Source organism: Rattus rattus, chromosome 7 (assembly GCF_011064425.1).
Source record: "Rattus rattus isolate New Zealand chromosome 7, Rrattus_CSIRO_v1, whole genome shotgun sequence".
Taxonomy (NCBI): Eukaryota; Metazoa; Chordata; class Mammalia; order Rodentia; family Muridae; genus Rattus; species Rattus rattus.
The window spans coordinates 122,552,188-122,569,519 of NC_046160.1; the positions used below are offsets into that span (position 1 = coordinate 122,552,188).

A 17,332-nucleotide genomic window follows, 5' to 3' on the forward strand; every position below is an offset into this window, starting at 1 on the left:
TTTTGGATATAAGGCCTCTATCTGTTGTAGGATTGGTAAAGATCTTTTCCCAATCTGTTGGTTGCCGTTTTGTCCTAACCACAGTGTCCTTTGCCTTACAGAAACTTGGCAGTTTTATGAGATCCCATTTGTCGATTCTTGATCTTAGAGCATAAGCCATTGGTGTTTTGTTCAGGAAATTTTTTCCAGTGCCCATGTGCTCCAGATGCTTCCCTGGTTTTTCTTCTATTAGTTTGATGACCAGATTAGTGTCTGGTTTGATGTGGAGGTCCTTGATCCGCTTGGACTTAAGCTTTGTACAGGGTGATAAGCATGGATCGATCTGCATTCTTCTACATGCCAGGGTTCTGTTTAGTTGATAATGTTGCTGTTCTTAGGGAGTTGCATACTCCTTCAGCTCTTTCAGTCCTTTCTATAATTCCCCAATTGGGAAACCCATTCTCAGTTCATTGGTTTTCTGAGAGTATCCACTTCTGTAATTGACGGGTTCTGGCAGAGTCTCTCAGGAGACATTTATATCAGCCTTCTCTCAGCAACCACTTCTTGGTGTCTGTAAAAGTGTCTGGGTTTGGTCTCTGTATATGAGATGGATTCCGTGGTGGTGCAGTCTCTGGTTGGCCTTTCCTTCAGTATCTGCTCCATACTTTGTCTCCCTATATTTTCATGTGAGTATTTTGTTCCCCTTCTAAGATGGAATGAAACATCTACACTTTTGTCTTCCTTCTTCTATAGCATCCTGTGGTTTGTAAATTGTATCTTGGGTATTCTGAGATTTTGGACTAATATCCACTTATTAGTGAGTGCATACATTGTGTGTTCTTTTGTGACTAGGTTTATTTATTTATTTATTTATTCATTCATTCATTCATTTATTCAATTGCTTGTTTATATATTCACTGTAACATTCTAGAGAGTATGTATAAATATTTATTTCTTTGGAGTGAGTCTTTTATCTTCAAGCACTAACATTTGTTAGAGTCAACTAAGCAGATATACTGCAGGAATGGTTGTCTATCTCCAGTGGCAGTTTTTCACACGAAAATTACCCAGCCCATGTATATTTTCTACCTTTATGCACCCTACAGTAAAACCACTGATCTTCTTATCTTTTCTGAAAGTGTGATAGAGACTGATGATAATGCTTCTATTAAATTGATTCAGAATTGTTTGTAGAAGCAATATATATATATATATGTGTGTGTGCGTGTGTGTGTATGTGTGTGTGTGTGCGTGTGTGTGTGTGTGTGTGTGTGTGTGTGTGTGTGTGTGTGTGTTATACAGCAGTTAGTCTATGGTCTCATCCCTACCCCACTAGATATTTCCTTGTTTTTTTTTGTTGGATTTTGTTTTGTTTTGTTTTTTCTTTTTTGTTTGCTTTTTGCTTTTTTCTGTTCCTCTGGGTTCTGTGCCCTAAATTTGGGTGGTACCAACTGCAAAAGGAACTTCTTTTCTCACTCCCTGCTCTTTGAGATTGGATCTCAGTAGTTTTCTGAGACCAATGTGCATATTCCCTTGCTGTGTGTGTCAGTAGACCCTCTGATTTTTATTCTAAAATAATCTATATTCCATTACATACTCTGCACTAAACCTGGTATTAGTGGCCCTAGATTGTTGAGACTATGCTTTTCATTCTCTGGTGGTCATGCTGGTTCTGTTGCTCCCCAAAAGCTCTGCTTGATCTGGGTCTCCACACTGATGTCCTCACCCATGAACCACAATATCTCACAGCTTAATCTTGTTTGTATTTCTAACACACCAGAGCAGTCTATATTGCCCACTCATCAGGCAGCTTTCCTCTTCTAAGCTCAGACTAGTTGACTTCCTCCTTTAGATGATACACTGCTCTTTTCACACCTATACCTTTGCATTAATGCTTACTTTCTTATTGCTTCAAAGGATATGCTTCTCATAAACTCCTAGGGTACTTTACAATTCCTTATCTGTGTCTGACTGTTCTTGAAGAAATCTATAGTATTGTAATAAGTCTCTACTTTAAATTATAAAATGCATGCTCTCCCTTCACATATGTCATTAGAATATATGTTATACTATAACATCTAAACATAAAATTTAAAACATTATATCAATTAACTCTTTATGTGAAAAATAGATTTTCTGTTATTCCTTATCTGTCTAGCTTTGATTGATGCAAAACTTACTATGCAGCCCAGGCTGATCTTAAACTCACAAATACTTGCCTGCACCTGATCCCTACTGCTGAAATTTTACTACACTATATAAAGTTGTCAACAATAAATAAAATGGAACATGATGTACTGAAATACTCTAAAATATCTGTTAAACCTTTATGTAATACTAAAACAAATCCAAAATAAAATATTTGCCACAATGTAACAATTAAAAATGTAACCTCTCTTCCCCACTGGTGGAGTGATCAGTTTATTCCAGAAATTTCTCAGACCTAAACTCAAGCATGTGTGTTTCAGTAAGGTTCCCCCTTATCTATGCTGGGTATTGTGAACATCTGCTTTTGTGAAAATGTGTATATAAAACTCTGAAATATCTGCCTGTTCCTGCCTCCCTAGTGCTGGTATTAAAGGTTGGTGCCATCATTTCCCTGGGTGAAATTTAAGTATAATTTTAAAGTTGTCAACAATAAAAACAATAGAACATGATGTAGGGAAATGCTCTGTATTAACTATATATTGGATACATATTCAATTTTTCATGTGTGTGTGTGTGTGTTTGTATGTGTGTATCTCTCTCTCTGTGTGTGTGTGTGTGTGTGTATGTGTGTGTGTGTGTGTGTGTGTGTGTGCAGAGTCTAGAAGAAGGCTTTTGTCCCTCTCAAGTTGAAGGTACAGGTGACCTGTTGAACACGGGCATATTGAACCAAACTCAGAACCTCTTCAAGAGGTGCAGTCATTCTTATCTGCTGAGACATTTTCTAAGAACTTCTGATCATTTGGTACTCTGGAATTGGCCTGCCTTCAGTTGTTTCTAATAGGTTTTGTAAGCACTAATTTTAGAGAAGCGTGGGTGGCTATTTCTTGCTTGTAATGTGAGCCATTTCTTGATGCCTCAGTGCTTGATCATTCTGCCCTCTATAATTTTTTTATACCATGGAATAAACAATAGAACCTTTGGTAGGAATGGTTTGGTGTAAAAATTCAAAATGTTGTATTCCTGTTCGCCAATTCCCTGCCCTGGTAAAGAATCAATGGACTTAGCCGAGCACAGAAAACATTAAGTTTTCAGAACATTAGAAATAAACATGTTTGAGTCTGGAATAAGGAGCTGCTCACTTTGGTCTTAGAGTTCACTCTGAACAGGTAAAAGCACATTACAATCAACCAAAATTATTTGTACTATACTGGGTAAGATGTATCAGATTGAGACAGAAACAGCCAGTTCTGTCCTCAGATGTTGACTTGTTTAGTTAGAGGGGGCCTACTCTAGGTGGTAGAAGAAGGAAGTCTACTCATGGTCTTACCTTCCATATCCATATAAACAATAGTTCCTGAGCTCCATGTCCACTGAGCTCCCTCTGCTGGTTCTGAGAGCTCCTGCAGGGAGGTTTGTGTCTAGATTCACAAGGAACGGTTCTTACTGTGCCTTGTACAGTAATAAATGCCGGTATCTTCAGATCTTATGCTGTTCATTTGCAGGTAGACCATACTTTTGGAATCATCTCTTGAGATGGTGAATCTGCCTTTCACAGACTCCCCATAGTATGTTGCATAATTATTAGCTTTGGTTCTAATTTCGGCTACCCATTCTAGCCCCTTCCCTGGAGACTGTCGAACCCATTCCATCCAGTAGTTACTGAAAGTGAATCCAGATGTTGCACAAGAGAGTTTCATGGACACTCCAGGTTGCACCAAACCTCCCCCAGATTCCTCCAGTTTCACCTCACACAAGACACCTGCAAGCACAGAGAATCTTGTCAGTAAGCCATCAAAATCTTCATGCTCCTTTTCACTCACATATATCGACACACTCAATATCTAGTATGATTTATTATTACCTTTTAAAATAGCAACAATAAAAACATAAGTCAGTCGTAAGTCCATGGTGAATGTTCTGTATCAGTGCTGGTCACTGAAGGGAAAGATTCTTGAGTCCAGAGTTAGGTGCCTCTATTAGAGCTTTTAGGATTAAGGCTGGTATTTATGAGCAGAGGGGAACATTATTTGCATGACTCTGTGCTATATCCTGAGTTCAGGCCTGGGAGCTGTAGAGGACTTAAATAAGACAGATGTTTGAAAAGTACTAAAGGATGAAGTGGTATGAGACCATCAATGTTTCATTAATGTCCTGGCAATGCACCTCAGATAACAGAGAACAGTTTTTATGTCTGAGTTCTGAGTTTATTCCCAGCACAGCATGGAGAGGCTAGTGGTGGTCACAGAAGAAACATGATTGAATTATGCATGTGCTATATGAACTGTGTCTCAAAAAAGCAAAGAATTATATATAAAATATGGAATATAAAAATGGAAGCAAATGTCTTTTAGAATGTATTTCCAGTTTACACATAGTAATATAAATTTTCAGTATCACTTCCTTAAACTTTATACAGGCAAATACTTTTGTTGATTTCACAAAAAGATAACACAAATTCCTAGGGAAATTAGACAAGCAAGAATTAAATGTTACCAGTTAGGAAGAGTTTAAACACTTCAGTGAAGTGAATTAGGGCTGCCTACATTACATTGAAGTAGTAAAATGTGGCTATAACCACAGCTAAATAAAACAGCACTACATGAATAAAGCTCAAAATTTAATCATAAAACTTCATAAAATAAATGTGAGTTTTACTTGAGATTATTTATTTATTCAAAAACTGTATGCACACTGAAGGTCCTTATGTATTACTTGTTTCCTCCAGTGATGAGTTTCTCATCCACCATATGGGCCACACCTTCTCTATTCAAAAGCAATGCCTAGCTCATTTGTGACCTTGCTATGTCACAAGGTAAGGCTAATTATGCATGCCATATACTTCTGTTCTGATGACCCCCAAGGAATTTTCATTCTCTCATTAACAACTACTTCTGTTCTTTCTCACAGAAAGACCTACCTTCCCCCTTAAAGACTTGCATTTCCTGCACTATCAGGTAGTTCATCCATTTCCTCTCCCACAGCCTACTCTCTTCCTGTTCGCTCCTTTACCTTCTTTTCAGGTTGTCTTTGCTCCTCCCTACATCATGATCACTCTTCTTTTTGTACTATTGAGTGATGACACCTGCATTGTCCCGACACTGAGAACCGGGCATAAGCTTACAAGATTTAAGAAGAAACATGGCTCGAATATGTGTTTCTTCTTAAATCTTGCAGGTCTACACATGGTTCTCAGTGTCATGACAATGCATGCATCATCAAATGGAGGTTCCACCGATATTGGGAAAGAGAGGAGAACCTGTCTAGATCATCCCAGGAAGACTGCTGGTGAAGAAGGAGGAATGCATTGGGGAAAATGGGCCAGGAAAGATCTTAGAAAGCAGGATTCAGTAGGACCACAGGAAATGAAAGCACATGCAAAGAAAAATAAAGATTTGGACTAGTTGTGAGTAAACCTTGTAAAAAGGGACAAGGCAATAATGGTAAAATGATACTGTATAATGTGTTTCTTCTTAAATCTCACAGGCCTATGACCGCTTGTCAGAGTCGTGATGAAGCAGTTGTTGTCAACTAAGTATACATTGGTCTTACATACTCCATAGTACAATGACTCCTCTAGATTCTTTCCTACAAGTGCTGACAGACTTTCTGACACTGGCGGCTTCTTTCACCCTCATACCTTTAAACATGCTTGCACCTTCCATGATATAAGATGCCTTCCCTACATCTTGTCTCACAGGCCTTGTTCTTCATGATTATGATGAGTAACATAAGTACATTCAGTGGAGCTATAATCAAAATAGGGCCAACAAACTTGAAGAGACACACAAGACAGCAAGGTGTAAAATGAAAGTCAATTGCTGTTTTGACTGTTGGAAGGTGTCTGTTCAAGGAAACATTAATCCTGTAAAATAGTTCCACAGAAGAAAATAAGAGTAACCTTTGCATGACTTACTCTCAATCTGAACAGTATACACACACTGTACATAAAAATTGTAAATTACTTTGAAAACTTTCCCTCTGAAAAGCTAGATGAACTCGACAAAAGATAACCTACAATATTACATTATCTACCAAAATTAAGTCCTCAAGGTATAAAAAATGAAAAGAGTTGAATCTTAAATGAATTGATACTGTTCTTAGAAGCGTCTCCTTAATGAAAAACTCAGAAACAGAGAATGTCACTAGTGAACCTGTCAGTCTTCCAATAAATATTCCTTTTCAGTTCTTCCAAATTTGCCCGATTTCATAGAAATTGATGGATTACTTTCAAATTCATTTTATTATTCACATATTATTTTCATACAAAAGTTAGTAAATTACAAGGCTCCAGAGACTGCACCTCCTAAGGATCCTTGCCATCCACAGACACCAAACTCTGACATGATTGATCCGTAATACCAAGAAGTGTTTGCTGTGAGTAGACTGGTATAGCTGTCTCCTGAGAGGCTCTGCCAGTACCTGACCAATACAAATGCAGATACTCAAAGCCAACATCAGACATCAAAGCCCAAGGACTCCAATTAAAAATTAGGGGAAGGACTGAAGGTGTAGAAGCATTTTGCAACCCCATAGGAAGGATAATTATATCAATCAACCAGTCACTTCCAAAGCTCCCAGGGACTAAACCACCAACCAAAGAGTATTCATGGATAGACTTATGACAAAGGTACTTGTGTAGCAAAGGATTTCTTTATCTGGAACCAATAGAAGGTGAGGCCCTTGGTACTGTAGAGGCTCCAGGATTAAGCAGATTAAGGGGATTCTAGAGTTTTGACATAGGAGTGTGTGGGTAGGTGAGGAGAGCACTTTCATAGAGGCAAAGTGGATAGGGGATAAGGTGGGAGGTTTGTGGTGTGAAAACTGGAAAGGAGGACAACATTTAAAATGTAAATAAATAAAAACATCAAAATAATGAAAAACTGGAATTAAATTTATTCAATGAATATAGATACAAAAATTCCTAACAAAGAACTTGCAATTCAATTTTAGGGATCTATTAAGGAGATGGCACATCATGTTCAAGTAAACTTTTTGTATGAAATGCAAGTTTGTTTCAATGTACATATATCAAAGGATATAATATGTCCAATAAATACAAAAACAAAAATTACTTATGTTTTCCCATTTATGCTGAAATAATCCTTGGAAAATTTCAACATGCATTAATGAAAAAATTCTGGAGTCTTCAGGAATTGATATAATGTATTTAAAATAATCAGGCCTATATAGAACATGATAATAGCCAAAAGTATATTAAATGAAGACAAAATGAAAGCATTTACTCTAAAATTAGGAACAAAACAAAGACATACGATTTCTATTTCCTTATTCAATATTGTGGTCATGGTCTTAGATAAAGCACTTAGACAAGAAGAAAACAAAATGTAACAAGAATAGGATAGGAAGAATTCAAACTGCCCCTCTTTTCAAGACTCATGTTGCTTTACTTAGAGAATACTATTGAAATTAACAGAAAAACTTTCAGACATAATAAATACAGTAAAGGTTCAGAATCCAAGTCCAGGTGCACAAACAAATGTAACACAAAGAGTCAATACAACAAGTTATCCCTACTCCCACATGACAAGTCAAATAATAATGAGATACAATGATAAATACATAATGATTGTAAGTTTAAAAGGTTACTTACCAAACCAGGTATTTTTTATTATGGTTGGTGAAAAGGATATATATATATCCTTTATGTACATATGTGTATATATGTATATAATAGTTATATATGTACACACACAAATATTATATTTCAATATATATATTATATAATATATATATATTTCAATTTGTCCTTCCTCGTTTCCTCCTAGACTATCTTCATCACCTCCACTCCTTCTCCCTCATCCCATGTGCTCCTGCAATTCTTTTCAGAAAAATCAGCCCACATATCAATATCAACCAGCCATGGCACATCAATCTGCAGAGAATCTAAACATTTCCTCTCCTGTTAGTGAGAGACCAAGCAACCCAAAGTGAGGAAACTGACTCAAAGACAGGCAGCAGCATCAGAAACAGCCCCTACTTATGCTGTGAAGAGTGCCTCACACAAACAAAATTGTAAAACAGTAACGTATGTGGAGATAACATATGTGCCAAAAGACAGGTCAGATCATGAATGCTCCCTGGTTGTTAGTTTAGTCTCTGGGTCCCTAGGAGCACAAGATGGTTAGTTTTCTGGGTTTCATTTGGTTATCTCTGATCCCTCTGGATCCTACAATTATTCCTCCTCTTTTTCACAGGATTCCTGAGACTCCTAAAGTTTGCCTGTGGGATTCTGTATTTGTCTCCATCAATTGCTGGGTGAAGCATCTCTGACATGATGCTTGTCACCAATCTAAGAGAATAGTAGAATGTAATTAGGGATCATTTTCTATGATAGGTCTCTGTGCTATCAAGTCTCTGGGCATTGGAACACCAGTTAGTGTCAAAGGGATGGATCTCCCTCTTGGTGCATGTATATCATGTACCTCAACCAGTCATTGGATGACCACTCCTACAACTTCTCTTCAACCTTTACCCAGCACATCATGCAGGAAGGACAAAATGGAGGTGAAAAGTTTTATGAACTGTGTGGTGTACGAGTCCCACCATTTGAAGTCTTGCCTGATGGCAGAAGATGCATGATTCAGGCTCTTTTACATAATTGCTTGGAATCATATCTAGGGTAAGCCTCAAAACATTTTGCATATTTTCATTGGACTACATTTACTACTCATCCTTGAGATTTCTCATAATTCTAATTGTCTCTCCAAGTTTCTGTTTGGCTTCACTGCTCAGACACCAAATTTGTCCTGTTCCAACTCCAATGCCACCTACCAAACTCCTCCCTCGGTCCACCTGCCCTGCCTATTCTTTTTCCCCTTCACAATGTGAGCCTTCCTTGTCATTTATCTTCCCTGGGTAGGTAGAATATATAATTTATTATTACTTCATAGATATTATCCACTTATTAAGTACTATGTAACATGCTTGTCTTTCTGGGTCTGGGTTACCTCACTCATGATGATATTTTCTTCTTCCATGCCATTTGACTGTAAATTTCATGGTGTTATGGTTTTTAATAGCTGAGTATTCTACTATGTAAATGAATCACATTTTATTTTTCCATTAACAATGTGACAGTAATCAATTCTGTACCAGCTTTTGTATACAACAGATGGAATTGCTGTGAACATATTTGAGCAAGTATTATGTGGTTTGTTGGTGTAACTTTAGGGTATATGTCCTGGTGTGGTACTGATTGGTCTTAAGGATTGCCAGTTCTTTGAAAAAGCACCATATTGATTTATACAATGGCTATACAAATTTAGAGTCTGATCAACAATGAAGGAATATTCTCTTTGACAGCATAGACTTTCACTGTGGTTTCGACCTTGATAAGTTGATTCTTCTGATAAGTGTAATATGAAATCAAATCTCAGAGTAGTTTTGAATTACAGCTTTCTTAGCTCAGGCTGTTGAACATTTCTTTCTCATCTACTTTGGTCTCTACTTTTGAGAATCCTATGTTTAGACCTGTACCATTTCTCTACATTTATTTCTTTATTCACTTTACATTCAAGTAGATCACAACCACGCCTCCAATTTTTCCTCACATTACCTCCATTATTAGCTCCTCCTTCCATTGACCCCTTCTCCTTTCCTCAGAGAAGGGGAAACTCTCCTTGGCTATCATCCTACTCTGGAAAATCCAGTTTCAGCAAATCTTCTTATACTGAAGCAAAATAAGGCTGTCTACCTAGAGCAAGGGGTTCCAATGGCATGTAAGACAGTGAGAAGCAGGACCCAATCAAAATGTTAAGAGACTCACTTGAAGACAACGATGCATGCCTGTTACAAAGGTGTAGGAGGCCTAAATTTACCACCTGCATAGGGTTTGTTTGGTGGAACAAACTCTTGACCCAACCGAAGCCCAGGTTAACTGATTCTGTAGTTATTCTTATGTTATCCCTCAGCTTTCTAGCTGGCTCATATCCCCTGACACCCCACCACACACACACACACACACACACACACCACACACCACACACACGCACAGACTTTTACAAGATACCAGGGTTCTGCCTGGGGTATAGATGTGGTTTCTGCATCTGTTTCCATTATCTCCTTGATGAAGTCTCACATGTGACAGTTATGCTAGGCTTCTGACTGTAAGATCAGTAGAGTGTCACATACAATGGCAGGGGTTTCCTCTCTTACATGTGATGGGTCTCAAGTGGGACAGACATTGGTTGTTCATTCCTTTATGTCCAATGATCAGCCTGTCTGTTTTTGTTCCAATAGCCTGCAGTTAGTTACTATTGATGTGTAGTACAGCTTTAACTCATGGATGGTGATATATCCATAGGTTGTTTTGTTTTGATTGTTTTAGATATTATCAGAGTTTTGTTTGTTTGTTTTGCTGAATGAAGTTGAGCATTTTCCTTTCATGGTCTGTAAGGAATTGTCTTAGAGGGATGGAGAGATGGCTCAGTGGTTAAGAGCACTGACTGCTCTTCTAGAGGTCATGAGTTCAATTCCCAGCAACCACATGGTGGCTCACAACCATCTGTAATGTGATTTGGTGCCCTCTTCTGGCCTGCAGTCACATATGCAGGCAGAATGCTGTATATAACATAAATATAATTTTTTAAAAAAGGAATTGTCTTAGAATTTTTTAGGGATTGTATTGTATCTATAGATTGCTTGTGGCAAGATGACAATTTTTATTATTTTAATCCTACTCATCTCTGAATATGGGAGATCCTTCTATCTTCTAATGTCTTTTGCAATTTCATTCTTAAGAGACTTGAAGCTCTTGTCATCCATATCCTTTATATTAGATTAAAGTTACATCACTATATTTTATCTAATTTATGGATATATGAATTGTGCTATTTCCCTAATGGCTTTCTACACCAATACATCATTGGTATACTGATGGCTTTTGCTTTTTTACAACTGTTTTCATATGTTTAAAGTCAGAGCCTGTGGCGATATATTGATTTTTATGTATTTCTCATACTGGAAATTTAGTGATGATGGTTTTCTTAGCCTTTGCATGGTTTTGATTGTGTATATTCTCCTGTTTTCTTAATGACCATATTGTCTTTTATAGTGTTTCTGTAAGCATATTTTTCTTTCACATATTAGAAAGTGAGATTTTTTTTATCTGTTCTCTATTGTGAGGATTTTGTTGAAAATAAATATGCTTCTATTATAACTGGGGATCAAAAAACTTGAAGATTTCTTTTTGTTTTTTATTAAAGCCCAGTCTTGGAAATCATAATCTTTACTAAAATTTCCTATGGATAAATTATTGGTATAATATTATCAAGCGGAATATTGCTTTTTTCCCCATGTGTAGTTTCTATCTCATCAAGGATTCCTAGATCAAATTAGAAGACATAAGTTCATATTCTTGTGCAATATCTGAAGCCATGAAAGTAAAACAGAAATATTGTCAAGTTAACAGGTTGGGGAATAACACAGAGGGGAAAATACAGTATAAGTTTTCTGACTGGAGACATAATAAGAAGAACAGTCTCTAATAAAGAAGTGGGTAAAATAACAGTAAGAAATATGAAAATTTCACAAGGATTCATAATAACTATTTACCTTAAAACTATAATAATAATGTAAGTGTGTAGATAAATGTATGTAGTATAAATGAATTTATCTTTCCTGAAATGTCAGTGCTCTCTTCAAGAGTCAAATACCACTTAAAAATTCTGAATTCAGGCATAAAACTTCTTTTTAGTTGTTAGTTATGGCTGTCTAAAAGACTCCCCAAATAAACTGATTCTGTTCCAGAACTAAAGAAAAACAACTCTTGGATCAATTGTGAGAAGTTGATGTACTTGAATCTATGCATATTTTTAATTTTGAAAATCACCCAGATTTTGATAGTTGTTTCAACAATTTCTCCTACCACAATCAGTTAATAAAATCTCTTCTTTCTACAGACACTTATTAGCATTTGTTTGTGGTTTTTCTTGATAATAGGCATTCTTACTGGATTTAAATGAAATATAAAATAGTTTAAGTTTGACTTTCTTTCATCGTTAATGAGAATGATTTTTTTTTAATTTTCAATATGAGAAAGATTGCCAACCCTATATTTGATAGAGATTAGTAACTAGAATTTATAATATTAAAACAGAAATTGCAGAACCCAACTAGTAAATCTAGGAGGTTGACATTTCACAGAACATATGATTCACAGAAGAATATATTGCGGTTTACAATGCATACATGAGTAAATTATCTATGCTCTCTGAACTTATGTCCTTTGTCTTGCTTGGCCCCTCTTTAATTTTATTTTTCCTATTTATCATCTGTGTCCCTGTTCTTCTTTCAACCTAGTATATATACTCTGCATGATCATGTAATATAGGTTTTTCAGTCCTTCCCACTGCACTTAAAAAAACAAACAAACAAACAAACAAAAAACCTTCCAAGCATGTTCCTCATAGTTTGCTAAACCTGCTATTTTACAAAATCCAACATCATGAGAGTCTACAGATGTGCCATTCATAATAGACTTTTTCCTTTTATAACATTCAATATCTCTGAATATTTCTTACATGTCTACCTACAGACTGAACATATGATGGAATATTCTCAATTGAAATTCACTCCTCTGATATGATTTTAGCTTTTATGAAGCTCTTATAAAGCAAACAGAACAGATAAGTTTGACACAGATGATGTATCACTTGATATACAATCAGTTATATATTCTCAGGATGTTGTCCTGTTGTGAGTCTCTTCAGTAACTCTCTCCTATGGAAAAAAGAAAATTAGCATCATGAACCTAAGTGTGTGAACATAGATATATGCAAGGCAGTTTGGAAGTATGGCCATTTAGCAAAACAAAAACAGTAGATACCCTGTACCTAGGATCTATTACCTTCCAGACACAGGCTTTATTCTAGGATTTCAGTATCAGGCATGAAATCCCTCCTTTAAAGCTGAACTCCAATACAACCAGAACATTGACCATTACCTCTGTAACCATTATTCTTGTGACCATGATTCTGCTATTGTGCCAGTGTGTTCATCTTGTTTGGCTGGTTGGTATTACAAAAACTATCATGCTTAAAATCTTACACATATCACAACAACAAGACAAGGAAAGAGAATCTAGAGATTCCATTTTTTCTACTCACACTTGCTTTTGGGAGGAAGCTTTCCTTTTAATAGCTGAACCTCTAAATATCCCTAAGCAATATATGTTATTGCCATTGTTTTTGTTTGGAAAGAAGTAGATTGTACGATATTATTGCTTAAGAAACCATAGTGTCTGGAAAAAGGACCCTGGAAAGTCAACCTAGAATTGGTTTATAAGCATCTGATGGTTGTTTTATTGGATAAAAAGACACTATGAATACTGCAGGAAAAAAATCACTTACCTATGGGGCTCTGTGTAAATTTTGCAAGCTACAGTTCATCCCTGCCAAGCAAAATGAGACCAGCACTGTGCTAGTGACAAGATTGTTTTTTGATAACCTACCACTTTGATTGAATTTGAGCACTACTACACCAGAAATAATACGTCTAAAACTATAAACCTAGGCATCACCTGCATTTGCAGGCCACAGTGCTTAAAGGAGAATATACTTTTGGAATCTTGTTAAATGGATGGATGTTCTGACTCCTTCCTAAGTATTTCCATTTATACTTAAAATGATGATCTCACCTTAGGTCAGAAATTCTTTATATTTCCTAAGTATGAAACAGAGACTCACAGCAGTTTAAAATATTTACTATATGATATTTGTGTGCTCACCTATAAATGAGACATTAGTATTATCTCTCATGGGATTATATTGTACCATGAAATAGAGAGTAGAAAGAATGTATGCTCTGTGATATGAAACAGTGTATTGTAGATATACCATGGCCATCATAACAGTGAACAAACAGAAGTCTCCACAATCTCTAATGTGTGTGTGTGTGTGTGTGTGTGTGTGTGTGTGTGCGTGTGTGTCTATGTGTGTATGTGCATTTTGAAAAATATGGTAATGAGATGTAATGCAGCAGGATAACTATAGGTATGAAAGTGTGGACTGTAAGGTGAATATAGATTTAACACTTATTACACATATATGGAACTGTAAAAACAATTAAATATATCACCATCATAGGTGGTGTTTTTCTTTTCTTCTGCTAAACATTTCCTTTGCTGCATTTGCACATTAAATCTTATTTATGTACTTGAAGGTCATTAAATGAGCAGATTTTAACATCTGTCATCATCGAAATTATATTTATTGTTTATAACATCTTTTAAATAAATGTCACAGATTTTATCTTGCTATTAATTTTACTATAAATTCCTGTGATACAGGGAGTAGAGCATGTCTATGGAGTAGCATGTGTCCTGCATGCTGTGAAGGTATCCTCCTTATCCCATAAACAGTGATTCACAATGTAGTTATACTGTCTTTGACCACATGTCTCTTACAGACACAGGGGGAAACAGACTTACCAATCCATTGTCGTGTAAATGAGGACACATATATCTTTTCATGTGACCAAGATGTTACTCAAGAATAAGATTTTGCAATTAGATGAATGCTTACCTTCATTGTCTATAGAAATCAGTTTCATACCAATACACATTTTTGAACTACAATGGTTATCATTGAAAATTCATTCAAATAATTCATATTTTTGACTGATAATGAAGTGAAGCGATAGTATTGTAACTATTTAATCCTATGTTAGAAGAGTATCTTTGAGATAGGTTCTGGTGGCTTACATCTATGAACAAAGGAGAGAATTACATTTATTGATTGAGCAGAATAATGAGCCATATGAAGAACAAAGTTATAGATTAAGAAACTGCATAGGTTAAATTAGAATAGGAATATACGTATGCCACTTGGACACAGTATTCTGGGAAAGGAGAGGAGGTTTTTCTCCTGTTTAAATATACAAGTATACGAATTGAGACTCATCTGGCTCATATTTCCCCAAGTCACAAAAGAATAACTGAATTAGGGAATCATCAAGGCTTTGCTGTTTATCTCAGGAGGAAAAACCCTCATTGCCATCCTGGATATTTTTCAGAATTTTTTCTATAGGCTGCAAAAGAGTCATTTCTACAATCAGTACTGGTTTCTAGATTTAGTTCATGTTAGGATTATTTGTAGTATGTAGTAAAATGCTGCCAAAAACATATTTTCAAAGATTTCATATATTTCTACTAACATTAGATATAGAGAGAATTCTGGGAAATCATTAAAAAGAGTCAAAAGTGAGTGTCCAGAACCAGCAATAGATAAATTCTCCAGCTAATCCTCTGTGTCACTGTTCTCCATGGGTTTTCTTCGCCCCCTGCTGGTTCTGAACATTCCTACAGGGAGATTTTTGTCTTGATACTCAGAGAAGGTCCATTACTGTGTCTTGTACAGTAATAAATGGCAGTGTCTTCAGCTCTTAAACTGCTCACTTGCAGGTAGACACTGCTTTTGGAATCGTCTCGTGAGACTGTGAATCTCCCTTTCACAGATGCCGCATAATATGTTGCATAATTATTATTTTTGTTTCTTATTTCGGCCACCCATTCTAGCCCCTTCCCTGGAGCCTGACGAACCCAGTGCATGTAGTAGTCATTGAAATTGAATCCGGACGTTGCACAAGAAAGTCTCAGGGAACCACCAGGCTTCACCAAGCCTACTCCAGTCTCCAAAATTTGCACCTCACACCTCACACCTGAAAACAAAGAGAATCTCAGTTAGAACACTGTGAAACATATCAATTGTATTCCTCTTAGTATTAATCACTTGCACACGCAGCACTTCTTCTCTTCATTCATCATTTACCTTTGAAAAGAACAACAAGGAATATCCAGCTCAACCACAACTTCATGGTGAGTGTTCAACTGTAATTATCAAACGGCGATGTTTGTGAGTTTAAGGCTAGGCTCCTCTTGCAGACCTATATATGATCAGGGTTGTGATAGTTTTCTTGAGTAGTGAGAGGCCATATTTGCATATTTTCCCGCTATATTTCCATATTTTGATGCTATATCATGAGTTCATGGGTTGGGGGAGACTGAGATGAGACAGTTAATAGTGCAGACATCTGCCATGCTGAAAGTGACAGAGGAGTATTTTAATTTCAAAGTATTATTTATTGTCATGAGGCTGTACCTCAGTTAAGAGTACTTGCTTGCATTTATGAAGCGTTATGTTCATATCCAGCACGACATGAATGAACCCAAGATGGGAGTAGAACCATCATATTCTTAAACATCTCCAGGGTGTTTTGAACTATATCTCTGAAAAGGAAAAAAGAAAGAAAGAAAGAAAGAAAGAAAGAAAGAAAGAAAAAAGAAACAAAAAAAGAAAAGAAAGAAAGGAAGGAAGGAAGAAGGAAGGAAGGAAGGAAAACAAAGGGTAACAAACTTATTATCTTTTCATGATTAAGGTCATAGTCATGTAGCACCCTTCATGTTTTTTGTTTTGTACATTTAAAATTTTCTGCTCTTAAAATTATTAAATATATTTATTCAAAAGTATAACATGAAATTTTTAAATAACACATTTAGGGGAAATAGTAGAAATATCAATGAATAATAAAAATCTACATAAAATTATGAAAATTTGGTTGAAGCCATATTTCAGCATGACAGTGTATCATATATTATGTTCCAAGTTGGACACTTAGTATTGGAAAACATTCATAACAAAAAATATCATGTTGGATTATTATTGACTGATAAAAATTAATCTTTGAAAATCTGTGTTTCCCCATAGCTCCTGGGAGACTAACCTCACAGATATCATTATTTGGGCTGGCTACATTCCATCCCAAATGTATGTCCCAGCTATATGAGAACTCCTGTCCTCACACCACCATTTAAATTTCCAGACCCAGTTTCTTTCTTGTCCTTGCAGTGACTTCCCTGAGCCAGCAGTCAGAATTTTGGTTTTATACCAAATCCATCTCAGCACATACATCTCAATTACTTGCTTTTTCCTCACCGCTTTGTAGTCACTGATCCTCTATACCTCAGTGGCCTCTCTCTTCTCTGTGACCTTCTTCATCTCACATTAGTTTAACTCTGCTCCTTCCTACACAGTGTTACTGTGGTCTTGCATGTCTGAACTACTGGTACCTGTCACTCTGCTGAATTCTAGAGCCCTCCCCTTTGTAGTATTTCACCTCAGTGTGATGTGAAATGCATGACTAGCCCAGTATCTTCTACCTCAATACCTAAGAATAGGCTTGCTCATTT

At 36.3% G+C, this 17,332-nt stretch overlaps 2 gene segments (V, D, J or C); both read right to left on the reverse strand.

Annotated features, from left to right (window-relative positions):
• Positions 1 to 3,551: 3,551 nt before the first annotated feature.
• LOC116906254 lies at positions 3,552 to 4,034 on the reverse strand. The segment is given in 2 exon segments: positions 3,552 to 3,886; positions 3,989 to 4,034. Coding segments are annotated over 2 exon segments (381 nt in total).
• An 11,411-nt stretch (positions 4,035 to 15,445) lies between these two features.
• Positions 15,446 to 15,960, reverse strand: LOC116906255. The segment is given in 2 exon segments: positions 15,446 to 15,804; positions 15,915 to 15,960. Coding segments are annotated over 2 exon segments (405 nt in total).
• Positions 15,961 to 17,332: the final 1,372 nt, after the last annotated feature.